Consider the following 27,477-nt stretch of genomic DNA (forward strand, 5'->3'; position numbering starts at 1 on the left):
CTTTAAACGACATCGGTTTAGTAATGTCAGGAAACATATTTAATAAATCGTAATACGGATGACTTTTGCACACAGAATTTAGCGATTGTTGCGTACACGAAACTAAGGAGGCTAATACATGTAAATCGGTAGTTTGATCAATTAACTTTTTTCGATACAAATCAACTAATAATTTATGATGTGTTAAAAAATCAGCTCCCAATATTGGCTGTTTGACGTCTGCTAAAATGAAATCCCAACGGTACGGTCTTCTTAAATTAAGGTTTAAAACAATTGATTTAATGCCATAAGTTGCAATTTCTGTACCGTTAGCAGCGTATAATTTAAGATCTGATCGACATAATTTATGATATTTAAATGGATTTTTAGATACGGGCAAAACGGAAACATTGGCACCGGTATCTACTAAAAATTTTAAATTAGTGTTTGTATCTATTAACATGAGACGGCTGCACGGCGTGATGGTACAGACCTCCGCCGTAGTCTGCACCTGCCTGTCTAGTTTTCCGGCTGGGCGGCTGCTGCGCTGGGGCTGGGGCTCCTCTTCCACGCGCACGGCTGGATGCACCTGTGAGCGCGCTGCCGGAACCTGAAGTGGTAGCTGCACAACCAGTCGGGTCCGCCGGGACGACGTCGCTTCGAAGATGACCTTGACGACTCTCGATGATTGCGTGACGGTGTTCTGGGTCGCCGATGTGCTCGTGATCGTGAGCGCTCGAAGTTAGCAAGGCGCACGTTTATTTTCGCCAATTCCGCTGAAAAGGTGGCTACTTCAACGTCTTCGTGACTGGAACTCCTGTGTCTCACTTCCGCCACCTGATTGGAACGTGTGGCTTCTGCGACGTTATCGGCGATCACTGCTAGGCTGTTAAGGTCTTTCGTTTCAGCGACCACAAGGACGGCCTTAATTGTAGGTGCCAGATGACCCTGCCACAAAACTCGAAGTGTATCATCTGGAATTTTGTCCCTGGCCAGGTCACGCATCCGGTGCAATAATTGGGAGGGTTTCTGGTCTCCCAATTCCATTTCTCCAATTAGTTTTTCTATTTGACGGTTTTTGGAATCCTCGAATAATGTTAAAAGTTTATTTTTTAATTTTTGGAATTTGTCTGTGTCCGGCGGTTTTTCTAAAAAATCTGTGATTTGTACTATTACGTCTTTCGGTAACTTAGATATGACTAAGTCGAATTTGCTTTCGTCACCTAATTTCTGCGGGGCCAAAATTGCTTCCACACGATAAAACCACACACGCGGCTGGTCCACCCAAAAATCTGGTATCCGGGACGAAACTGTAACGGCGAAAACTTCCGACGACGGCATCGCTCCAAGGTTTGATGTAGGCATCGTCATATTTAAAATTTAAATTCTTCTAATAAATCTTCGTCTTCAAAATAATATTTAATTGTATTAGAATTTCTTGATGTTCTTTGTCGGGGTCACCAATGTTGAGTAGTGCTGCTGCCCCCAAGGTTGCCCAAAATAATAATGCCTTTCCTTTAATCACTTTATTACTCTTCACAATATATGTGTTGTTAGAACTAGCCGTTGAGCACTACTGACTAATAATTATTCTAATAAATCTAAAAAGCGTCGGGGAAACAATGTGGACGCACACATATACAAAAAGCTCGATCAGCGAATTGTACATGTGTGTCCCTACATTCGTGTTCGTGTTCGTGTTCGTGTTCGTGTTCGTGTTCGTGTTCGTGTTCGTGTTCGTGTTCGTGTTCGTGTTCGTGTTCGTGTTCGTGTTCGTGTTCGTGTTCGTGTTCGTGTTCGTGTTCGTGTTCGTGTTCGTGTTCGTGTTCGTGTTCGTGTTCATGTTCGTGTTCGTGTTCGTGTTATTGGAAATAAAAATTAACATCGACTCCTACCTTATCGACTGTAGAAAAAAATTATAGAAAATTTTAATTATTTTCTTACCTTAACGACTATAGATGAAAATTATATAAATTAACAAAAAAATGGAATTATTTTATCAAATTTGTGTATTGTCATCGGTCCTCAATAAATCTACAAAGTTTGAACGAAATCTTGCCGTTTAAAGTGGGTCAAAATCGCGCCCAAAGAAGTCGGTTACAAACAATCATACAAACCTGGTTAAGTTAATAAAAAGCATGTAATAAAAAGACCAGGAAAATACCTATACGTCAGGAAAAATTCTAAAAGCCAGGAAAATTTGTATACGTGAGGAAAATTTATCTTTGCCGCAAAAATTTCTATAAGTCAGGAAAAATCCATAAGTCGGGAAAATTACGATAAGTCAGGAAACATATTTTCTATGTCAGGAAAATTTCCATAAGTCGGGAAAATTTGTATAAGGTGGAAAATTTCCTGACATAGAAATTTTACCTGACTTATGGTAATTTTCCCGACTTATGGATTTTTCCTGACTTATAGATATTTTCCTGGCTTATATAAATTTTCCTGACGTATTGAAATTTTCCTGGCGTATAGAAATATTCATTTCGTATGGAAATTTTCCGGACTTAGAAACATTTTCCTGACTTATACAAATTTTCCTTATCTATATAAATTTTCCCGACGTATAGAAATTTTCTTGACTTATAGAAATTTTCCTGACTTATAGAAATTTTCCTGGCGTAAACAAATTTTCCTGACGTATAGAAATTTTCCGGGCTTATGGAAATGGTAATGACTTATGGCTTATAATCATTTTCCTTACTTATACAAATTTTTCTTATCATAAGAAAGGAAAATTTCTATAAGACAGGAAAATTTTCATAAGTCCGGAAAATTTCTATACGCCAGGAAAATTTGTATAAACAAGGTAAATTCCTATACGCCAGGAAAATTTCCATGAGAAAGGAAAATTTAAGACAGGAAAATTACCGTAAGTCAAGTCATAAGCCAGGAATGTTTCTATACGCCAGGAAAATTTGTATAAACAAGGTAAATTCCTATACGCCAGGAAAATTTCCATGAGAAAGGAAAATTTAAGACAGGACAATTACCGTAAGTCAAGTCATAAGCCAGGAATGTTTCTATACGTCAGGAAAAAATCTATAAGCCAGGAAAATTTCTATACGCCAGGAAAATTTCTATGCGTCGGGGAAATTTCTATAAGCCAGCAAAATTTCTATAAGGCAGGGAAATTTCTATACGTCAGGAAAATTTCTATACGCCACGAAAATTTCAATAAGACAGGAAAATTTCGATAAGCCAGGAAAATTTTTATACGTTAGGAAAAATACTACTGAACCGATTACAATGACATTTAGCACACATATAGAAGGTAACTTGGATTAACACATAGGGTAAGTTTTATCCCGGAAATCCCACGGGAACGGGAACTATGAGGATTTTCATTTGAAAACGCGGGCGGAGCCGCGGGTGAAAATCTAGTTATTAATATTTAAGTTCTTTATTTTTCCAGCAATCCCAGTTATTATTTCATTGGAATGTTCACTATAATGTCAATATGTATTATGAAATTTAATTACATTCAGTTATCTTAAAAATAATAATTAAAAAGCGTGTTCGTATAAATGGAAATATGAAAGAAATCGATTTCAAATTTCTGTCTGACGATGTTGAGAAAATGCAAATATAAAATAAAAGTTATCGCTCAATTGGAGTTTGCTAGAAACCATAAAACACGAATAAAATTCAGAAAGATTTAAGTTCTTTAGAAACGACGCGTCAATCATGAAGATATTCCTTCTTATAATAATTTACGTTGCAATAATCGTTAATTGTGATTATGCAGAAGAATCCGGGAAAAGGTTACCGAAAATGCACAGAAGTATAAAAATTTTCAATCCCAGAAAGTTCTCGAAGTTAAAAATGTCTCGAGCACTTGAGAGTCGCAAAGCAAATGTAAAGACGAATAAGGACAATTTTTATACAGTATTTTCACCAATGTCTATAAAACTCAAGGATATACCAAATAGCCCATACTTTAATGGTGATGTTAATGACGGCTATAAGACTAGAGTTAAAAAAGTATTACCGGAGTTTGAACATAAAATACACAAAAGATCAGCAACTGTTAATGAAACCAATTTAGGAACAAGAAGAGGTGCTAAACTGCATGGAGCTAAACACAAACATTCTGACAACAACGCTGATCACGTAAAATCTCATAGATTGTCCAAAGACAAAAAACATGAAGGGAAATCTTCCAAACATAAACACCACAAACGGCACCATCAAATGAAACTTCCAAGAGAAGCAAATAAAACAAAAGAATTAAGAAGTCATAAGAAGAAATCGAAATCTCATCATTCGAGAAAATTAAAATCAAAATCTTCGAGAAGGGACAAAGTGAAACTATTGCATGAAGATAAAACTCTTAGAAGTGAAAAGGGTAAATATTGATTTGTGAAATAATAAATTTTCAACGCAGCTTTTGTTTCTTTACTATTTAGATTTAATTATTTCGTTAACCTAAGTTGACGATTTCCACAGACAGCCATTTGAATTTGAATGTCTAAATAAGGTCTAAATATATTCTTTCATGTTACTAGAGATGAAAACAACTAGTTATCATTCAAACAAAAAAATTGTTAGTGGTTCAGCAATTATTTCAGCTAATATTTCATTTACACGTGTATTGAACATTAATAGGAATGGGGATACATTAAACACACAGCGTTTATCATAATTTTTATTAACGAACTTAAAAATCTATATACGATGAGAAAAAATATTAACAATGAATATCATACAACCAGAATGAAAAAATAAATTTTAGCTTCAATTGAAAATGTAGGTAACGTAGGACCGAAGTTTTATCTCATTTGATTGTATGTTCTCTTACCTGCCACTTTGCCCAGCTATCGAAATGTGGTTCGGCATTACATAAATTCTGATGTAGGTAATTCAATTGTCAAAAAGTCTTCCTACAAGAATTGTATTATTCTATACTGTATACATATAACTACTATAACTACATAAAAATATGAAAAAAATTCTTATACAATAACGGTCTTGGCTCTGATTGTAGATATATGATCAATGAAACTACAAGCATTTCAAATTTTTTATTCTAAATCCTCATTACATTTGTGCACTATTTACATAAAAATCACTTCATAATCTATTTAAAAACACAAATTTCCATCTCCTATGTACGTCGAAAACGCACTTACAAATCAACCTTCTTATTAAATTAAAACATAATTTCTTACACTTCACACTACCCTTATAACATTATTAAACTGAATAATTCTAGCTCTAATCCGTCGCAAGCGTCTAATAGCAGCCAAGGATGCGATGATAGAAGACTATCCCTACGTAGTGTCCATCCAAAAGGGTCGAGAGCATTGGTGTTCTGGGGCTTTGCTCAACCCACGACTCGTGATCACCACTGCTAACTGTATTTGGAAGTGAGTTTAGTATGTGACAAGTTTCTATGTTTTACGACAAATAAAGTTTGGAATTTTATTGTTGTAGAGCAATATATTTAGATTACATTTCGACACATTAAATGTAATTTCCGGGAAAATGCACCCAAAACTCTATGATAATTCTAATTTCTCTTTCATTATTTTAATCTTTAAATGAAAATTTGAGAGATTCGTTCATCCACTATCATACTAATAATATGTGATAGTTTGTATGTGTGTAATATGTAGATATGTTTGTTACTTTTTCACGCAAATACCGGTAGTATCGATAATCGATAGCAGATTATAATGAAATTTGGCTCACACATACTGGTAAGCTTAGATTAACAAATGAAATGAAATAATGAAATGAAATAAATTTATTTGTCCATTATATGATTTACAATGAATGTACGACAGTGGGTCCCAAACTAAGTGAAATACTTGTGTCTTGGGACCCTGAGTTGCGCTTCTTGGTTATATACATATGTTATGGACAGTAGAAAGTTAACAAGTAGGTAAATAATCTAATCTAAATAGGATAGGTTTTATCCCTAGAACGACAGGAACGGGAACTATGCGGGTGTTTCTTTGAAAACGATTAGTTACTAGAATAGTTCTAAAAAACTACTATTGAATGTTCTAGATCCTTCCGTATGAGTCGACTGAAGGTTCGAGCTGGATCCCGTTACGTGGACCGAGGAGGTCAGCTGGCGAAGGTGCAGGAGGTGATGAAGCATCCCTACTGGAGCATCCGGAAGAACCCTGACTATGATGTCGGTCTGTTGTACTTGGATAGGAATATTAGGTAGATTTCATTTCAGTATGTAATCGTGGGTTTCTAATACATCTACCACAGATAATCTAATACTTTACTAGCATCTACTATTAGAATAAAAATTTACATATGTTGTATTATTCAATATTCGCTCACGATAGTAGAATCAAGCCATCATACCTTGACGTTTTATTGTGTTTACACACACATAATTATAAATTTATATTTATAAATAGAAAAAAGTCGATCACGAGGCGAGACTCGAACCCGCATCCTTTCGCGCCAAACCGAGACTGATGCCTGACCAATTCAGCCACTCGTGACCCGCCAGAGCGATCGAATTTATTCTATTCTTTCAGTTTTATGTGTCTAAGAGACACACCGCGCGCCATCTATTGAGACACACAATATAATTATTTCTTAGTTACACATAATTTCTTAAAATATCATTGCTATTTCAATAGGAAAGAAACAAGCCAATCATGCCAACAATGCTTCTATTATAACTTGTTTAAAACATTAGTAACACGAACTTTCAAAGCAACTCTTTTCAATATATTATTATGATGATACGTAGATTGTAGGTACCTACTGCAAACAGACTTTATTCTATAATACCAAATAATAGGTTTTCAGACAGTGTGCATGCGGTTGACTTGCCCAATGACGCCATGTTACCCGCGTTTGAAGATGCGTGGGTCACGAGCTGGGGAGCTGAAAGAGTGAGCATTTTTTCTTACATGCTATTTCATAGTGCTAAGTTTACAGAAATACCTATTACTATAATATAGGAGCAGTGTATCAATTCAATTCACGATTTTCCAAAACTGACACTTGAGAACAGAATAGCCAATAAATCTGTTGTTGTACTGGTTTTGCTTTCAAGTTAAATGACTTATGTTCTTCTCCATATTCCTATCTTTCTCACCACTATAGGTATTTCTATCATCAGTTCAGCCATATACGAAAGATTAAGAAGACAAAACTACAAAGATACATAAAGACTTTTGACTTGTTTCCTAATTTAATGATATCCGTACCCGGCTCAGTTGACCAGACCGGAGTTGACCCGCATTGTTTATCAATATCCCTGTTTAACTCACAGGTCTGACCAATGAAATCAACAAACCAGGGTAATATAGCTATAGTTATGTAACTATCATACTTCTCATACAGCGTGATGGAGTATTCGAGACCAAAGGCATAACACTCCAAGTGTACCATTCTCGGCTGATCGACCTCGACAAATGTAACAACGTGACACAACGCTTTGGGGTCGCGGTCACTAATAACTTTATATGCTTGGCGCAGACTGGGAGGAGGGCACCTTGCACGGTATTGGTTATCTTCATTACCTTTTTGTTCTTTAGTCCAGAAAGCTTTTGTAGCAGCCTGCTTTCTATAGCAGTTTAGTAGACGAATAGTGATTATTATTCTCTGATGGATTTTATTGCAAAAAAAATTGAAAACTTGATCGTATAAAAGCTGAGATTGGAACTGCGCCTTCCTACAGTTTTTCTTACTTATATTATAGATTATGCTATAAGTATGCCTTTAAACAACCAGCAAATTTCAATTTAGTTATACAAACCTACAAATTCTACTTTTTCTATTTTAAGAGTCGAAAGAGATTAAAGTCGATATATTTAACAACAAATAAAAATGCAGTATTTCTTTATTACAGCGTGACACCGGCGCCCCAGCCGTGAGTGATGGAATAGTTTGGGGTCTTGCTTCGTGGGGGTTACGAAAATTGTAAGTAGGATTCCATACTATATTATTTTCCATGAATACCTTTATAAGCAAATGCAATAAGTACAACAGTTTCATAATAGTGTTTTATAACGTCCTGAAACTTCTTAACAATGTAATCAAATCGAAAAATAAACAAAATGAACAATTATAATGGTGTATCCAAGAACAAATATTTTTCTTTTAAAGCTGGATTTGTGCTTAAAAAGTTTTAGCTAAAGACACAGGACGTTTCTGTATCTATACTTTATTTCATGCTTTAAATTTTTTAGTTGTAATGTCTCAAATTTATTACAGATGCGGTACAGAGCGCTACCCAGCGATGTTCTCATACCTGGGGTCGCGATCTAATCTCGACTTCATTACCAACGCTACACATTACCTCCTGTCTGAAAAACGTTACTACCCCTATCCTGATAGATTTGTTCTTAACAAAGCTGATACCACTAAACCACCCACTACTAGCAATATAATGGAATATTAAAGTTATGTATTAAAGATTGTATTTTATTTGATCGATTTCATATAATAAAATACACTCTGTTTCTTCTTAGTCTGTGTTTCAACTGCTTTTTTATGAGTAGGCAACAAAATTTAATTTCATAAGAAATATGATAGGTATAGGTAGGCAAAACTGGCGACAACGAGCAAATGACAGGGCTCAATGGCGTGCCATGACTGAGTCCAGCAGTGGACAAACATGGGCTGATGATGATGATGATGATAGGTACACGTATGTCAACTTTTTCAATAGATATAAGCTAAAGGAAATTGAAATAAAAAACATTTTCAGTATATGAGCATATTTAATATTTTCTTTTCAAAATTGTAAAACTCACATTTTGAAATTGCAAAATTATAACTAAATTCTCATATCGTTAATAGTAACAATCGCTTTGTAATTCCATATGTACTCTTGAACTAATAATAATAATTGTAAACCATTTATCATCTCTAATAATAATAATATATTTTTATTTCTAACAAATTCATTTTCAACTTTTCACCGTCGTTTTTCATTTTCGTTCCAACAACTCACATATTTCTAAACAACTGTAATACATATAATCTAATCGAAATCTTTTTACATCCCATTTACAAACACTACCATTTTCTATGCACCGAATTTTAGTTTTAGAACTCGGAATGACTCGGAACTTAAACTAACGTAACGTTAAAAAAAAATAAACATAATTGAAACGAAATTTCAAGTAAATACAAATAGGCGGGATATACACGAACGACTTTTGTTAGACAAACTTTTTATTAAACTATTAAAAGAAATAGTATTCCATTTAATCAAGGAATTCAGAATCAATTAGTGAAAATCATAAACATAAAATCGATTCTGAATCCATTCAAATTAGTGCGCTTTTTAATCTATTTTTTACATTTTGCCAACGTTTAGTCGTTCGTGAATACCCCGCATTAGAATCAATTCATTTCTTTGGCAATTTTCGTATTCAAAAGTGAATTTACAATTTTTAAAACTGGCTGTAAGCATCTTAGCTATTGTGAAAACTGGCAAAGTGTGAAACTATTATACGATTATTGTATTGGCGCCAAATTATTTTCATTAATATAACTTTTGCATTTATTTCTAATATTTTGAGGAAAAATCGTCTCATCTTCTAAAAAGCTTACATAAATCTGCGCAGTTCTTACTTCTTAGGAACTTACAATTAAAGAGAAACAGTTAAGAAGATGTAGTTTTAGGGCAAAAAGAACGTATACATTTTCGTAAGAAATATTATATTCCAAGATACACAAATATGTCTTTCTATTTGTATAACTTATTTAGAAGTCAAAAAAGATTATTTACATAATTAGCATTCTTGCAAAGTTTTTTTAATTATTATATTAATGAAAATATTGGCGCCATATTAACCAGTAGCAACAAAGTAAAGCGTTCTGTTACTTGAATTATTCTATTAAGTACATGCGTTACAACTTAACAAAATCTATTTATTATCCTATGTAGTAGAACTGGCCAAAACTTTACATGTATTAAATAATAATAAAATATAAACAACAGAAGTCCACTAACAAAAATTAGGCCAAACACAATTAAGAAAGACTTATATGAAACGTCAAATACATTTTTAATTTGACTCGGAACTTAATTATTATCCGTAAGATACGCTTAACTAGAATCTGGCCATATCTATGGTAACAAGTAGAGTATAATAAAAGTATTGTACTGAGCAAAGCAAAGATTGTAAAGAGGCAACACTGTTAGTTTATTTTTAATCTTTATCAGCTGTCAAAATGTTTTAATGCCAGACTTCACATTTAAAAAAATGCATGTAATGATTAACTTCAAATGAAGTTCTCAGTATTATAATAGAACTTTACTTTCCAGAAAGTTATTGAATTATCGAACACGATTCTTACATAATTTAATATTATGTAGTGTGCGTGTGTATATCTGTGAAGGAATGTTATGTAAACTGCCTACTGCAAATTATATTTTACATATTTTTAGAATTGTTTGTCAACAAATTAACACCACATTAAGTATCGATTGGTATCGATCACACAATCAAAACATAAGCAAAACATGTTCAAAAACTTATATTAACAGTGTTGCCATAAAAAAGAAGACTTTAACAATTTTTGGATGGAGCAATCATGACCATGTATAGATAAAAAAAGTATAAGAAATATATTACTCGTTTCAAAATACAACTAGAGAACTATAAATATAATACAAAACAACAAATAAATTCGTGCTCCTTACGTCTAGAATGCCACTTTAACCTAGAAAACGTTTAGACTCTGTTATCTAGAATATGCCGTGTTCAACTTTGAAATATTAAGGTAAATGGAGGTATTAAATCAGCCGATTTTTCATTCCTAATCTAATGCACCAGGCAAGAAATCGAATTTTCCATAATCTTACACTAAAAACTCCCTGATTTTTTTCTTAAATCTAAATATACACAAAATAATTTTGTACTCTTCAAACGAGTTCCGAATGGCAACACGGTTTTTTGTTATGGCAGCTCCGTAGCCAAATGGACTGGTCATTGAAAAAACTCGTAATCCTAAATAGATCATTAATGATGAAAACGTTGAGATTAAAATAGCAAGGTTGGTAGCATTGAAATATTTAAAAAGCGTAGCTATCCTTACAATGGTACCAACTTAAGTAATATTGCGGACCTGTTTCAGGTCTCGCGTAGGACGAGAATTATATTCGTTTGAGGTATAATTTTTTATTTGACACCAAAAACATTTCTCGTAAATGTATCTTGACTAAACCTTGATTTATAACGACAAATTTCATTATCCATGTATGTCTTCCACCTTATACACATATCATCATTGCATACACCAAGACATTAATTTCCATCAATTAATTTCAACCTTTTGACATTTCAAAAAACGTACTTGTATACAAAAAAAATCCCATCAGTCCGTAAAAACATCACTAAAAACTCAATCCACTAATTTCGTCATCTAAACATTTTTACATTTCACTAATTTCTGTATTGTAATTTCCAAAAATATCCAAAATCCAAATCAATTTACAAGACTGATAGAATTTACAACACATGTCAATGTCAATGTCACTGTCACTTGTCAAATCTGACATTTAGCGGCCATGTTTCCCGCGCGATGACGTTTGAATTGACGTTAAAAGTATCCGAATTTGAATCCGAAGTAATTGGCGAGGTTGGGCGTTCCCTAGGGCTGGTTTAGGAGTAAAGTTTCCAATTCGTCAGCTGAACGGAGAAGGAAAGCAGCTGATTCGCGGTATCCTGTTATAAGTTGTCGAACCGCGCCTACTTCGGAGCCTGAGAGTTTGTGTGAGAGGAGCGACTTTGATGATGTTCCGGTTATGGATGGTGTGGATGTTGAGTGTAGTGTAGTGGTGGATGTCTTGAGAGACAGGTCTGTGGGCGCTGGAAAGAAAAATATTATTTAAATAAAAGAAAACTGTGGAGCTGTAAGAAATTGTGTTATTTTAATAAAAATGGAATCGAGTTAAAATTAGTGTCCGACCGAAACTGGTTTCCAGGCCGAAACCGAAACCGAAACCGAATGTTCGGCCGTGGCTTCAGTTTCGGCCGAAACCGAAACCGAAACCGAAACTCACGTGAAATACTGAACTTTGGTGCATTTTACCTATTATTTTGCCTTAACTAGGGCATGAAAGGAAAACACAGTATATTAAATTTGTTGTAATCATTTATTTAATATAAAATAAAAAAAATAATATTTTTAAAATATTAATAATAACAAATTTAATTTTTATTATTTTTTCAAATTAAGTTCTCGGTAAAATCAGTCATCTAAATCAAATCAGTAATTATAACTGTTACTTTAATACTAAGTTTTGGTATTTTGAGATCTTTCTCTTTATTAAAGAGTCTTTAATACTTTGGATTGGTATTTGTACTTAGAAGAATAATAAGTCTCTTTTAGGTACCTCATATATAAAAATAATAATTATTAATTACAATTACACCCAGTTCCAATCTCAACATAGATAATCAAAAATTGTTTCCACCAGCGTGGGTCAACCAACGCTTTGATAGCGTCCGTCAAAGCGTTGCCGAGGAAAACGAAGTTAGGCGAGCGTGAACGTGTGTGAACTAAGTTCACTGAACTTGCGAAATAAGTTTCGGTTTCGGCAAAAGTTTCGGCCGATTTTGGCCGAAACCGAAACTGCGGCCGAAACTTGATTTTTGGCCGAAACTCGGCCGAAACCGAAACCGAAACCGAAAGTTCGGTCGGACACTAGTTAAAATAATACTTTAAGATGAGGCTAATGTCTCCTATGAACAATGAAGGTGCTGCGTCATATTGAACTTCTACAATTGGGCAATGTTTTTTTTTTTTTCCAAAAATATGTCGTTCGCTTTTTATTATTATTTTTCTGTCTTTGAAATAAATTATATAATAAATTCTTTGTTTGTTCCTTTTTTTAATTTATTCTACATGACAAGTACAAGAAGTAGGTACTACGTTATATTCTTACCAGTAATATTAGGGAATGTGTGCGTGTGCGCCGCCATTGCGGAGAGCAGCGCGCTTTGGTAGGCCGCCATCGCTGCGTTCACACCAACACCTGATGTAAAATAATATTAATATTTATAAGTAAACAAAAAATTATATAAAAGACGGGTTGCACTCCGGGAGTGCCGGCAGAAGTGAAAACTTGATTATTAACGTTGAGCATGTTTGATATCCATCCGTCTTACGCTTTTTCGATCAGGTCACGTGTCCTGACGCGAGTTTAAGATTTTATACCCAACGCCGCTAAAGAAGTTTTCACTTCAAATCTGTTCACCCAGTCGAAAGCGGAAAGTTCAACGTAACAATCGTTCGTGGTCACCCTAAAAAATACAGTCGTATCAAGAATATTCTTGAAGTCAGCCGAAAAAAAAAATACATTGTTCTTTAATTTGAAATTGAATGAAGAATAAAAGAAGTCTTAAGTTCCGATTATAAATGATTTGTTGTTTCTGAGGTTAACATTAAATAAAAGCAATTTCCTTACCTGTTGGCGGTAAAGCAGTAAGAGTTGACAAGAGAGCTGTATTTGACAGAGCTGATGCTTGATTCGTGGATGAACTGGAAATAAATGGAGAATACAAATTAATTCCAAAAAAATAAACAATAAAAATCGGTCAAGCCGTACGGCGGAGTTTGGCATATATTTTTTTTTAATATTAAGGTAAATCGTGTCTAAGTTGTGAACTAATTGTCCATAATATGTACCTAAATGTAATGACCGTTTATCCGACATCTTTAATTATCCTTATTTAAAATGGAAATAGTATTTTCTAGTGTTTGATTTTACGCGAGTATTATACATTTATTTGAGACCAGTCTCCCCGTGACCACGCTCGCTGTAAAATGTTCGAAACGTCGGGAAAATAATATAATGAATAAATCGCGTTTAAAATCCGTTAAAAAGTCTTTAATTTCTAAAATGGAAATATGTATAACATTGCTATAGCTTACTTCTGCCGTCCAAAAGTCGGTGGGTTGCCAAACGTGGATGGAAACGTTGGCCGGAACAGCGGAGCCGGGGATGATGCGGGACTGGAAGTTTAAATTTAAAGATTTAATATATTAAACATCGCTTCATAATATGTGCAAAGAAAATATTACGTAGTATTACTTGTAAGTGATGTTTCTACAACTTCATTTTATTTGGGATACATTATTATTTATGTACTTTCTTTAAAAAAAGCAAAAGATAGAATTTTATTTTGAACCAAAACGACCCGATAAACATAAATTTTACTATTTCGTTTTTATTAGGACACAGTTGCTGCTTTGTTGTAAACTAAATAAATGTAGATGTTAATTACCTAGCAGTCTTACTGCTATACTGACTGTTATTATTGAGCAGTGGCTCCAATGTAGGACTGTTAGAAGGTCGTGTGGTATCTGCAGCTGCCTTACTATATCCTAAAAATCTAGATGTACCAAAATGATTACCTGGCAGTCTTACTGCCCGTATTTCCATTGGCATTATCCAGCTTCAGGCTGTTATTATTGAGCAGGGGCTCCAAAGTAGGACTGTTAGAAGGTCGTGTGGTATCTGCACCTACCCTTTTGTAGCCTATAAATCTATATGGAAATTTTGTTGTAGGTATGGCTATATTACCTTGCAGTCTTACTGCCCGTATTGCCATTGGCATTATCCAGCTTCAGACTGTTATTATTGAGCAGTGGCTCCAATGTAGGACTGTTAGAAGGTCGTGTGGTATCTGCAGCTGCCTTGCTATGACCAGCGGTTGTGGTTGTGGCCGGGCTGCTGATAGCGCCAGTGTACAGGTTCAGGAAGGAAGATGTCGCTGTTGTATCTATGGCCTAAAAGGGTAGTTGATTACTGATTGATACAACTAAGTAAAATAACATAGTGTAGTCATAGAGATAAGGAAAAAAAAGCAAAGAAGAGGTTCCGTAAGATTCATTAGCAGATATAATATTATATTCATCTCATCACACTCATTTTTAATTTCAAACTTCAGAGAGTGATGCAAGATAACCTATTTTGAAAAAAAATTAAGTAACTTACAAAATTATTGTTGATTTTGAGTTACCTTGCAGTCTATCTTAGATATAATAAATGCTAATACTGTTTCTATTTCTTCATTATACAAATTTTGTAAGGAAATCTAATAAAAAATTTCGTCAAGATGGCTAAATTTCGTTTTTACAACTACTCAATAGCTACTTTTAAACGCGAAGTCACATCTATATGTCGTGGCCATATCGTAGATTTGCTCACTTCATGAAATGATCAACCATTTCATGAAATTGTCGCATTTCATGATGTGGCCAACTAAGATTGACCAGATCATTACGATATGGCCACGACATATACATACCTATATAATAGCAGCGACCTATATTTACGAAAAATCATGTATTAGAATATTGTAAAGAACTCACCATCGGCGTAGGCACGGTCGGCATCGGCTGGCTGACCGGGTCGAGGCCGAGCCGCATGCGCTTTGCGTTGAGGCTCTCGTTCTCACACGCCTGCGCCAAGATATGTTCAGCTTGTACAGACGTTAAGTGCGCGGGAGTCGGACGCACCTGAGTGAACACAGCTAGTCAATACTAGCGACCCGATACGGTCCTAATGGTGCTATTTTACGGACCTTTGTTATGACTGGTGCAAGTTCTATAAATTTTATGACGTATATATAGCTTTGATTGGTTTAGGGTCCGTTAATTATAATATCAGTTTTTTATTTGGATGCTTTGTGATCTCTTTATAGTAAGGTGTTATCCGCGATGTTGTCAAATTTCTAAGTCTGAACAGATTAAACTTCTTCTTATGTAGAGGTTTCGCGAAGGGCCCATAGGTATCAGTTTAGAAGCGTTTAGAAATGTTCCCATTATAATATACAGTTGTTGCCTGCAATAACATCTTCAGAGCCCTAACTTTTTAATCATGTTAAAACTTCCATAACGATTGCACAATATTGATATTTGATATGCATAATTAAAAAGATTGTCTCCTAGGGCGCTTGTGCACTACAAGGAATTTTACCGTCCGGCATTCCGATTTTTTACGGTCCGGTTTGGCATGAAAAATCCGATGAATTGGCTTGTGCACCTGTCCGTCTTTACTCGGATCAGTGCGGTACAGTTCAAGGAAGTTTGGCGGTAGAATGCTATCATATTTTTTTGCATTTTACAAGAAACGAGTAAAAAATATAGAAGATGAAATATTATATTACTTCGTAAGATATATTATTCTATAAAAAGTAAAGTTCCGTAAGAGATTTAAAATGCGTGTTTAACTTATTTATTTTAATCGGTGACGAGGAGCTAAAGCTATTCCCACTTGAACTTTAACTTACCAACACTTACTTAGATAATAATTATAGGTCAATGCTTGGTCAATATATATAAAATAACAATACCGACTTCTCAAATCTCATTGCCAGCTAAAAGAAAGTAAAACAAGAGCTTGCTTTCAATTGGCATATGCAATAAAAAGAGTAAAATCCCAGCAAGTGGGCACTCGAAAACAATTATACCTACAGCGACTCGTAAACTCAAAAAACCATCCGGAATAGGGAAAAGTAAAATGTCGGACAGTAAAATTACGTATAGTGCACAAGCTAGTATTTAGATTATTTGCGTGCCATACCGGACCGTAAAAAATCGGAATGCCGGACCGTAAAATTCCTTGTAGTGGACAAACGCCCTAATTATGAAATCCCGGACAATAATTTTGCTATTCTTAATCAAAATGACTTTCTATGAAATAAAAATAATTATAAAAAAGTACTAGGGGCACATAAACAGTGCACAGATCGAACCCTCACCGCGGTATCCCAGGCGTTGCCGGCCGGCGTGCTGCCCCCGTTCCCCGCCGCGGGCCCGTCCCCCCGCACCTTCTTATTGCGCCTGCAGCTCTTCAAGTAAGTCCTGATTCGCTTGCGAGCTCTCTCTGCGAACTCTGGGAACTGCCGGGTGCAAGAGTCGATTATGGCCTGAATCTTCTCTTTCGGCTGCTTTGATATAGGAACTATCCTGTCGAGATTCTCGTCGACGAAGAGGCGGACGAACATCTGGAAGTTATAGATAAATTTAAGTACATACAGATTGATGAGTACCTACACAACGTAGAAATGTAAGTATAGTTAAATGACATAATTTAATGAAAACACCCACGACTATAAAATATAAGGTGGTAACATGGCTTAGACTAAAAAAGGGCATCCTGTTCAAGCGCGTAAATCAAGTCTCAAAGCGCATTTGTATAAAGTTTTGGTAATATGAATAATAGACAAATAAAAAAAAGAATAGTATTAACTTATAATATAATAAAACTATATAATAATAATGTAAGAACGTGGACTAAGACATCGATAGCATATCTATTACATACATTTTCATTACATCGAAGAATAAATCTCTGAGTTATTATTACTTCAAAATTAAAATAAAGACTCACGTTAAAAGCCTTTAATCGTTCCGGGTCGTGATGCTGCGGATCGACTCTATCATCACTGTCATCATCAGATGCACCGCCATCATCATCATCCTTGGTTCTGTCTGATGATGAAGTTTCGTCGTGAGTGGACGCCGGTTCCACCGGTGTCGCTGAACCAACGTGGATGGGACTCTGGAAGTTATAGTCCAGGAGGAATCGGCGCATGAGTACCGAAAACTATTCCACCTCAATTTTTTTACGTGATCCTCTTCAAATTGCCCTACTGATGATATAAATGCATGTTGCCATGGGGCAACCCGGTGCCATATTGTTTAAACCGAAATTGTTTAAACAATTGCAAGGAATTGTTATTTTTCAACCGGACAAATTTTTTTTATATTTTTTATCGAAATACCAATAAAAAAGGTCCAATTACTTTTCACGATAAAGTTAATATTTTCAAAGATATGAATTTTTTAAGGTTTGAAAAATCTCAAATTTGGGTACTTTCGACCCATGAAAAATATATTTAAAAAAAAAATAATATATAAGTAATATTTTTTTTTCAATTCTCTATACAATAGTTAATAATATTGTTAATAGAGATTTAAGAAAATTTCATTGTTTATATCTGTTTTTTAATTGTTAACTTCGCGCGCTCACAAGTACGCGCCGCTTACCTGTATCGCCGTCTCTCTCTTACTCATGCGCTGCATCGGCCTCTCTGTGTCTTGAATCATTATTTATCATTTATCTTAAAAACTATCAACTTTATCAAGATTTCTAAAGAGAGCAATCTTATTAATAATTAAATTGTCTACAATTTGTTTCTTATATATTTTTTTCTGAAATCAATTTTTTTAAAGTTATTTAAGCATAAATTGAAACATGTAATTAAAATTACTTTTTTATCAGTTTATATTACTTTTTTGTTATTATCATAAGTAATTTTTGCATTTATCTCAACAATAATAAGATATAATAGTATTTGAACATTTTTTGAAATCACAATTATTTATAAATAATAAAATTATATTGGGTACGCACTTGGATGTTTAGAAAAAACATTCAAATAAATTGAAAAAAAATAAAATAAAAACTAATTTTATAAATATATATCATGGTGTGTGTATGATTGTGTCTAAGTAAGAAAAAGATTCTTTTCTTTGTTTTTTATTTTCTCAAGGTTACTCTTTGTATTAAACCGCAAGATGTTTGTTTGTTCTTGTGACAAAATTATTGATTATATATAACATTTAAAATAAAAATACAAGTTAGTGCATGTCGATTCTCAACTGATCATTCTTTTGTTTTTTATTCATCGTTATTCAGTCTTTTTTATTTCGTTCAAGACTTAAGATTGTTAAATGTTGTTGCACCCATTACAGTGATTTCGTGTGTTATTAACATTTTTAGATGGATATATAACTGGGTCTTTTACCTTACTTGCTGTTTCAATAACAAAAAAGTAATATAAACTGACAAAAAAGTAATTTTAATTACATGTTTCAATTTATGCTTAAATAACTTTAAAAAAATTGATTTCAGAAAAAAATATATAAGAAACAAATTGTAGACAATTTAATTATTAATAAGATTGCTCTCTTTAGAAATCTTGATAAAGTTGATAGTTTTTAAGATAAATGATAAATAATGATTCAAGACACAGAGAGGCCGATGCAGCGCATGAGTAAGAGAGAGACGGCGATACTTAAAGGTAAGCGGCGCGTACTTGTGAGCGCGCGAAGTTAACAATTAAAAAACAGATATAAACAATGAAATTTTCTTAAATCTCTATTAACAATATTATTAACTATTGTATAGAGAATTGAAAAAAAAATATTACTTATATATTATTTTTTTTTTAAATATATTTTTCATGGGTCGAAAGTACCCAAATTTGAGATTTTTCAAACCTTAAAAAATTCATATCTTTGAAAATATTAACTTTATCGTGAAAAGTAATTGGACCTTTTTTATTGGTATTTCGATAAAAAATATAAAAAAAATTTGTCCGGTTGAAAAATAACAATTCCTTGCAATTGTTTAAACAATTTCGGTTTAAACAATATGGCACCGGGTTGCCCCATGGCAACATGCATTTATATCATCAGTAGGGCAATTTGAAGAGGATCACGTAAAAAAATTGAGGTGGAATAGTTTTCGGTACTCATGCGCCGATTCCTCCTGGAGGATATCCTATATAGATCTTGTTATGAGATTTTGTACTCTATGTTTTGGCTGATAAGGTTGGAATTACATCTTTAAAGCTATACTTAGTTAAGGCTAGAAGTCTAGAAAATTTAATAGTTTATAGAGAATAATGCAGCCTTGAAATACGTGTACTATACCTATATATTCTATTTCCTATAATTACTGGCTTTGCTTAGTTTGGAAATACGTCTGTTTGATCCACAGACATGTTTGATCAAAGCCACTAGTCCGGGATACATCGCCCATTTTTGCAAGTGATTACTATCAAGCTAATTTTTCGTGAGTAGCTTTATTTTGATGAGATGCCCAATAATTTCATGTACGAAACTCTCGATTGTGGTAGCTTACAGAGGTAACAAGGATAAAAATTTTTGATTTGACGGTTCTCAAATATTTATTACGCAATTTGTAGGACAATATGTCTGTTGAATTAAATAAGTATTAAATAAGTGAAAATAAAAAAATCAGCTGGTTAGTAATCATTTATGATGACTTCGTTATCGATACACATTGGAAAGGGGGACTCTTTGATCAAACCATAGATTTTGTAGGACAAATATTTTTTCGAATAATTTAGATAATTATCTTGAGATTGAACAAAAAAAAACATTCAGTTAGTAATTAATATTTGAGAACCATCAAATCAAAATATTTTATCCTTGTTTCCTCTGGTAGCTACCACAATCGAGAGTTTTGTACATGAAATTATTGGGCATCTCATCAAAATAAAGCTACTCACGAAAAATTAGCTTGATAGTAATCACTTGCAAAAATGGGCGATGTATCCCGGACTACACTTCTTCAATTATAATCTTAACTATGAAGGGATAAGTAAATAATTCGCTTGCTCCGTCTTATCAATTATGAGTAAGTAATAAATATGAAACGCACTCAACCTTAAAACTCACCGAGTGTCCGGTAGCCAAAGGCGTGGGTGGTTTTGGGGGCTTACTTCCCAGGCCCAGGGCGCTGTGGTACGAGGCCCAGAGGTCCGCCATGCTGCTGTCGGCGCCGGTCTCTGATATGTCGCCGTTACGGCCTGTACCAGGGACACAGGATTGAGAAATAGTGGAAATAGAATAGAAGGACTTTTGGAAACATAAAATTTATTCTAAAAACATGAAATTTAAATGTCATCGCTACTGTCTGTACAAGATTAGGATGGAGATATGATAGAAAAGAGAAATAAGAGAAATAATATAAAACAATTTCAACAAAAACTGATATGTTTTTTGAAGAATAATTTTCGATCTAATACAGAACATCTATTTTGTAAAAGAAAATATGAACTTAATAACTAAATGTAAAATGTTTGTTTAGTGATAGTGGACTAAAACTTATTATGATAGGTTCTCTACTATGAATTACATGTATTATAAATGCGTCAATTTAAATATTATAACCATTTGAAATACGCGACGTTAGTTAATAAATCAAGCAAAAACAATTGAACACCGATCCATTTAATAGCTCATAGCCCTGATTAAAACAGGCACATGTCATTAGGAGACCAGAAATGTAAGTTAAGCCATAACAACTCAGCTTGCAATAAATCGTCTTTTCTAAAATTCAGTTGCCTCGTCCACCTTGTGCGTGAAGGCTAGTGAGGTTTGTTTCCACTGTCTGTATTTAGTCACGAGTTAATGATTTCTTAGAAACGGACATTAATTAGGATGAAGCGTTTTACCTAGGAGTAATTGTAACTTGTTTTTAGTGTAGCTCTTTGCCCAGGATTCTCATGGATAGAGATGGCAGAAAAATGCTCTAAGTGATAAACTGTATATATCTTATGTAAATCAATATTCTTATCACACACACAAATAATACTCTTATTTATCTTTAAAAATATCGTTTGTACCGTACAAACGATATTTTTATATTATACCGTATACAATTTAAGCAATTGTTACTTTGCTGTTGCGTGTATGCAAAGACTTCTGAATTCTGAATTAATAGGTAAAGTCAGCAATGATTGTCTTTTAGTTTTGAATATACATATTATTTTTTAAGAGAGAAGATTGAAGATTAAGTAACTGGTTCAGGTTATAGACTTCACTATTTAATTTTTATACCTACATATTTTATAAAAATTCAATCTACCCATAGAAATCTAAATAACAAGACACATAGAAGTGCTATAATGTGTGATAATGTCATAATTCGTATGAAAACCGCTGTCGCCAAAATCAACACATTCAAACCGAAAGCTAAACAGTACACACAAGTAAACTATGCCTTTTATTGGACAGCTTGATTTTAGTGAAAACTAACTTAACAGCTTGATTTTAGTGAAAACTAACTTAGCTTTTGAATATGTATCCTAACGCACGAATTTACGGTTTATTTTAGAATAACATCCCTAAGTATATGAGACTTTTTGCTCCAATACGAACAAACGTGATAATAAGAATGGTCAACTGTGTCATTCATTGTTATTTCGATTACTATGGTGACACTCGTAATACTTGTAAATATTCTATAATTTTAAGGAAAAACGGCATTATTTCTAAAAAAAATATTTTCCGATGAAATATTATTCCTTTATAAGTATAATTACAACTTGTGGAAGAATTTCCGCAATGGGAATTGCTGAAACACACCATGTATACACTCATACGTCTCCAGAGCAACTGAACAGTGACGAATGCACTGGTGATGTGAAAATCACCTGAGTGGCGACAAGCTGTCACGCACGCTTACGACTTCTAGTGTCTTGTTATTTAGATTTCTATGAATCTACCCCTTAACTTAGCAGCGAGTCGTTTTATGCACGGGAAAAATTAAGGGATATAGCTAGTTCATAATAACACCAACGCACTACTTTTCTACCGTTACAAACTATCAATGTCAATTTAGATATGTTTTTTGTAAATCCCGATTCCGTTTATCCATCACAATGGTAGTTCTTAGTAATAAAGTATTATAAATACATCCGAGGACGGTATAGCGAGGTACAAACCAGTTAAAATATTTTGCTTGAATGAGCGACGAGACGAGACTTGTAAGAAATGTACGTGCGTTGTATAATATCGCTATTTCTGTTTAAATAAACATTTATCTTATTTGAATCTGGAGTTCAAGTTTTTTTTTTAATTTTTTTTTTTTTTTTGTTATGAGTGTAAGGATGAATCCTCTCCTTAAATTTAAGGTACAGTGATGAGTTACATATTTTTTATATTGTATTTTTTGTTTGTAAAAAATTGTGGGTATACAAAATTTATTAACATTTTTATATAGTACGTATACAACAACACAAATTGTAATTATCCATGTAGGAACTGTCTTTTAAATTTAAATTTTTGCTGCTAGCTGTCCTTTTTATAGACCATAAATAAACATGCATGTGACAGGTAATCTATCAAGCATTGCATAAGAAAACACTTATCGTTTAAAAACGTTACGCTAACTGGTGAAAACTACACATTTCGTCTATAATTATGTATTCACAGTCAGTTACTAAGGCGGCAGAAATTAATGATGGTGTGCAGGCACTCAGGGGACCGGTGCATCTGCTTGCTAAATGTCAACCCGAACGAGCCCTGTACCTATAAATAATTTGAACCTCCTCGCTATGTCTGCGCCCCTGGTTAGTCGGCCCTCTCAATATGGCTTCGGTGCGCAGTAAAAATAGCTGGCGAGCGGTTTTGTCGTGGAAATTATGTCCACTGAATAAACTAAAAGCTATTTTAAAATTCTGACTTGGAAAATACTGAGGTGAAGCCGTAAAAACCTATATTGGAAATAGTTATGTCAACCGTTTTAACGTTCATGCAAACGAATCATATTTTGCCATAGTTGATGATTCATAGATGGTATAATTAATAATATCGATATGAATGAAAACCTTATAAAAACTGATAAACAAACAAGCCACATAAATTTTAAATAAAAAGAACACAATACAAAACTCTAATGTATAATTATATCAAATCAATTTACCTGATTGATTGTGGTAATTCCATGCTAGCAACATCATTTTCAACTTCTCAGCGTCTTTCGCGTAGCCTTGACCTGCACCAGATCATATTCTCAAATCAAATTTTTAAAATTTTGAAAACGTTCTAGAATTCTGATTTGTTTATAGCCAATTCGGTCGCCAGTATTTTATGTGGGACAAAACTTGTTTTTGGTATTTGCCTCATAAAATACCTGATTGATTTGATGCAAGTGGCTGTATTTTAAGGTTTCAAATTGTAACAGTCACGATAGGAGTTGGTCGAGGTAAAATTAATACCTTTTTGACAGATATAGAACTGCATAATCTGAACACAACTTATACCGTGGCCGTTTAAGTTTTCCATCATCTTCATAGCAATACTTACTCGTGAAATTGTCGTCTTCATTCATATCCGCTGGTTCCGGAGTTAAATTATCCTGGAACAATGAAAATGAAAGTTATTAGTTTACTGTCTCGCGTCTAGATTAAAATTCAGAACGTTTTGCGGGATTCATCCTTACTATTTTTTATTTTACCGCGATAATAAAAGTAAATAAAAGAACCATCTTCCCGTACAAGGGATGCAGAACACAAGAAACTAATGCAAGGCCAGATTATTAGGTAAGCATAATTTGCAAAGTGTTTAATAAATAATTAGCGAAACAGTCCACGGTTCCGGTCATCGCTCCGACCCGCGGCCGCGAATCGATAGTGCTACAAATGGGCAGCCACTAAATATAGCCCTTCCCATGTCCTGGCCTCCTGGTATGGTACTCGAAAATCTGGTATTATAACTACCGAGCAGATTTTTTTTATCAGAAACTTCATGTGCAGTCAGGATGTTTCAATTCTAAACTGTCCCTAAGACTGTCCCTTTATTTCATCGTCGATCAAATTAATAAATAAACAAAGAAACATGAATAGAAATTTATGTTTTAATTCGCGTCCAATTCCTTTCAGGCTGATAACTTGCCCAATGTTTAAGGTACTGTATCATAAGGCATTGTGAGCTAGATTCAGCTCCGTTGCTGGCTAAAACAAGGGTGACTTCCCAAGTACGTAGGTATACGTGCCTTTTCCTCACCATCCAAAGTTCACATTATATCAACTATCTTTCCACCTGCATCTGCGATCGCGTGCCTTTCATGGCATAGTAGAACAGCCGGTATGCCATACAAATTACCACCCCTTATTCCACTATTTTCAAAAAATCTTTCTCCAAGGCTTTATCTATTTATGTTCTTTACTTTATAAACAAAACTATCCAAAATCTTTCTCCAAGGTATCTTTATTCGATAAATCTAAGGGCCGATTTTTCAATGCTTGGATAAAACTTATTCGTCGAATAATGTATAAAACTACCATTTTAAAAACGTATTCTAATTGCCCGTATTTGACAGTTTACGTGACATTTTAATATTATCGTGTAATACTTTATTGGACGGATAAATTTTATCCAAGTATTGAAAAATCGGCCCTAAATCAAACTAAATAACAGAGCATTCAAATTAGTAAATTATGTGACTATTCCATTTTAACAAAGAGAGAGATTAATTCGCAAAGATACCCGTTAACACTCAAGAGATCTTTAAAAAGCTTATTGTAAAATGTAAAGGATATGTACGTAGTTATTTAAGTACCGTTGGCTACGGCTACCGAATACCGGTCCGGCAGCTGGATGCAAACCGCAAGTTTTTAGTAACCCTCTTGTGCTATTTTGTTTACATATATAGATGTTTTATGTTTGATTTAATTCAATGATTCGTGATAAGGCAATGGTTTGTTTTCTGCGACAGAGGCATCTTTAATTGTGGCGAATTAAGGCAAAATATGTTGTTGTTTACTTGGCTTTACATATTTTACAGTAGTAAGTAGTTTTACGTTATTTTTAGAGCAATAATATTAATTTTATTTATCTTTGGATGGACTGATCATAATGAAGTTTAACATATTACGTAACTACTCAGAATTTTCGGTTTCGCAAAATAATTAGGATAGTTACAAAGTATTGGATGAAAGTAATTCGCAAATTATATCATGTAGAATCAGAAGTTGTTATTCATGCAAATACTATGCGGATTGTTAAAGCAAACGAACTCGCGGGCGGCAGATAGTCTTACTAGATTGAAACCCTTTGATCTTTAAAAGTATAAAACTTTCAACATTTTTAAAGCTCGCGTACTAAAAGTTTTCAAAAGGTCATAACATACGAGAAGATATCGCCCCTTACATATTTTATCTGTGTTACATACACCCCGTTACTTGGGTAATGCACACATCCACATTTTGAGATGAGAGCGCTAAAATGTTGCTTCCTTTTTATAGCATTTTTATGCAACTGTGTTGAATCAATGAAAATTTTACGCTTGACTGCTTTTTCTTTTATTTTCTTATTTCGAAATACATGAAGAACAAGATCACAGACAGTTTATGTAAAACGTTATAGTATCCGTATTATTAATCATAGCTAATCACAATATGTGAATAATTAATAAATAAGTTAATAGAAGGGGCGAAAATTTTACTCGATTGCCGCAATATTTTCTTGTTGATGTTTGTTAGTCGAAAATGCGATCAATACTGAATTCGATCGTGATTTGTGATCTATATAAAATGGTTTCAAATAAAATGAATGGAAAATAAATGTAAAATCCAAGCAAATCAATTTCATGAAAAAGTAACTATAAAATATATAACGATATAATATAAATCTCAGCACCATTTTAGCCCCGTCTAAGTTCCGCATAAACTTGGGAAAACATACAAAGATTTCATTCAACAAGTGGCCGATTTCGTCGATATTATTTATTGATATTTAAGCTTATGCTGTGCGATGCTTATTATTTGAATAAACTTTTATATGAAATGCTACGAGTTTTCGTAGGGTTGTCGAAATTCAGTTTATAGAAATAAAGTTGACATTATGAAACGATCTGTTATTTTATTTTATGTGTTCCTTAGTTTCTTTATTGCTTGTTGAGGGTCTGTCACAAGCTCGCATGATAGTTTTTTAACTATAATATTAATATATATTCCTTTATATTTAGTATTGAAATTGGGCTAATAGAGTTGTGTATTATATAAAATTATAAAGTATTATATTATGTAAGTGATGAGAAAAACAAATTGTTTTTGCTGTCTAGAAAATGCCCTCTATTTCTTATTTTTATTTGGTAACCTTTTGAAATTTAATTGACACGTTGTTGATCGTTACTTTAATTAAGTATCCCACGTTATCGCTTCTATAAAAAAAAATAAAAAATATGTGTTTTTTGAAAATAGGTGTTCCATGATAGCTACCAGGTGCACAGAGTCAGTTAGAAGTTAGGTGGGGCGATATCGACCGTCTTAGGGCGGCGGCCAAGGACTGCATCTGCTATGCGGACTAAGTATCCGTTGACCCTTCCCACCTTATGTACTCCTAGTACAACTATTGCAATTCCGTCGGTAATTAATTACACCTCAATGACAGATAAGGTGCAGTGGTGCGTGTGTACATACATACGGCATAATTGCTTGAGATGCAAATTGAGTTACCGCTATATACAATACATACATATTGGACATATCTATCATTCCTTTGTTTGAAGTTCGGCGATGGATCAAATCAGTTACGCGAAATTGTAATTTTCAAATTAGTATCTTATTTGGAGTCCTAATAACTCTTAAACTATTATTATTAAATATTATATACTAGATTTCCGCCCGCGGCTTCGCCCGCGTTTGCAAAGGAAAACCCGCATAGTTCCCGTTCCCGTGGGATTTCCGGGATAAAACCTATCCTATGTGTTAATCCAAGCTACCCTCTATATGTGTGCTAAATTTCATTGTAATCGGTTCAGTAGTTTTTACGTGAAAGAGTAACAAACATCCATACATCCATACATCCATACATCCATACATCCATACAAACTTTCGCCTTTATAATATATATTAGATAGATTTCCGCCCGCGGCTTCGCCCGCGTTTGCAAAGGAAAACCCGCATAGTTCCCGTTCCCGTGGGATTTCCGGGATAAAACCTA

General features: G+C 33.9%; 3 protein-coding genes across 3 annotated transcripts in view; 1 reads left to right on the forward strand and 2 right to left on the reverse strand.

Moving 5' to 3' along the window:
- Positions 1 to 319: 319 nt before the first annotated feature.
- On the reverse strand, positions 320 to 1,651 carry LOC149897723 (uncharacterized). Its single transcript, XM_090116255.1, has one exon. The coding sequence runs from the start codon at positions 1,348 to 1,350 to the stop codon at positions 499 to 501; it is 852 nt and encodes a 283-aa protein (XP_089972381.1). The 5' UTR covers positions 1,351 to 1,651; the 3' UTR covers positions 320 to 498.
- Positions 1,652 to 3,669: 2,018 nt separating this feature from the next.
- LOC149897724 (uncharacterized) lies at positions 3,670 to 8,365 on the forward strand. The gene is made up of 7 exons (XM_090116490.1): positions 3,670 to 4,330; positions 5,198 to 5,351; positions 5,998 to 6,159; positions 6,758 to 6,851; positions 7,306 to 7,464; positions 7,814 to 7,884; positions 8,179 to 8,365. The coding sequence occupies exons 1-7, from the start codon at positions 3,670 to 3,672 to the stop codon at positions 8,363 to 8,365; spliced, it is 1,488 nt and encodes a 495-aa protein (XP_089972616.1).
- Positions 8,366 to 8,673: 308 nt separating this feature from the next.
- The window catches only part of LOC149897725 (nucleolar protein 4), a 141,471-nt gene continuing 122,667 nt past the window's right edge, over positions 8,674 to 27,477 (reverse strand). The window contains exons 5-15 of the mRNA XM_090116077.1: positions 23,839 to 23,890; positions 23,456 to 23,527; positions 20,425 to 20,555; positions 17,324 to 17,494; positions 16,692 to 16,937; positions 15,301 to 15,447; positions 14,507 to 14,715; positions 13,858 to 13,944; positions 13,391 to 13,464; positions 12,869 to 12,958; positions 8,674 to 11,789 (exon numbers count right to left, since the gene is read on the reverse strand). Of these exons, the coding sequence (XP_089972203.1) occupies positions 11,572 to 11,789; positions 12,869 to 12,958; positions 13,391 to 13,464; positions 13,858 to 13,944; positions 14,507 to 14,715; positions 15,301 to 15,447; positions 16,692 to 16,937; positions 17,324 to 17,494; positions 20,425 to 20,555; positions 23,456 to 23,527; positions 23,839 to 23,890 (1,497 nt within the window). The 3' untranslated portion in view covers positions 8,674 to 11,571. The remainder of the gene's footprint in view (positions 11,790 to 12,868; positions 12,959 to 13,390; positions 13,465 to 13,857; positions 13,945 to 14,506; positions 14,716 to 15,300; positions 15,448 to 16,691; positions 16,938 to 17,323; positions 17,495 to 20,424; positions 20,556 to 23,455; positions 23,528 to 23,838; positions 23,891 to 27,477) is intronic.

This window comes from Colias eurytheme, chromosome 25 (genome assembly GCF_061535395.1).
Source record: "Colias eurytheme isolate Ceu_HAF_F1 chromosome 25, ilColEury1 Martin Lab GWU primary, whole genome shotgun sequence".
NCBI lineage: Eukaryota > Metazoa > Arthropoda > Insecta > Lepidoptera > Pieridae > Colias > Colias eurytheme.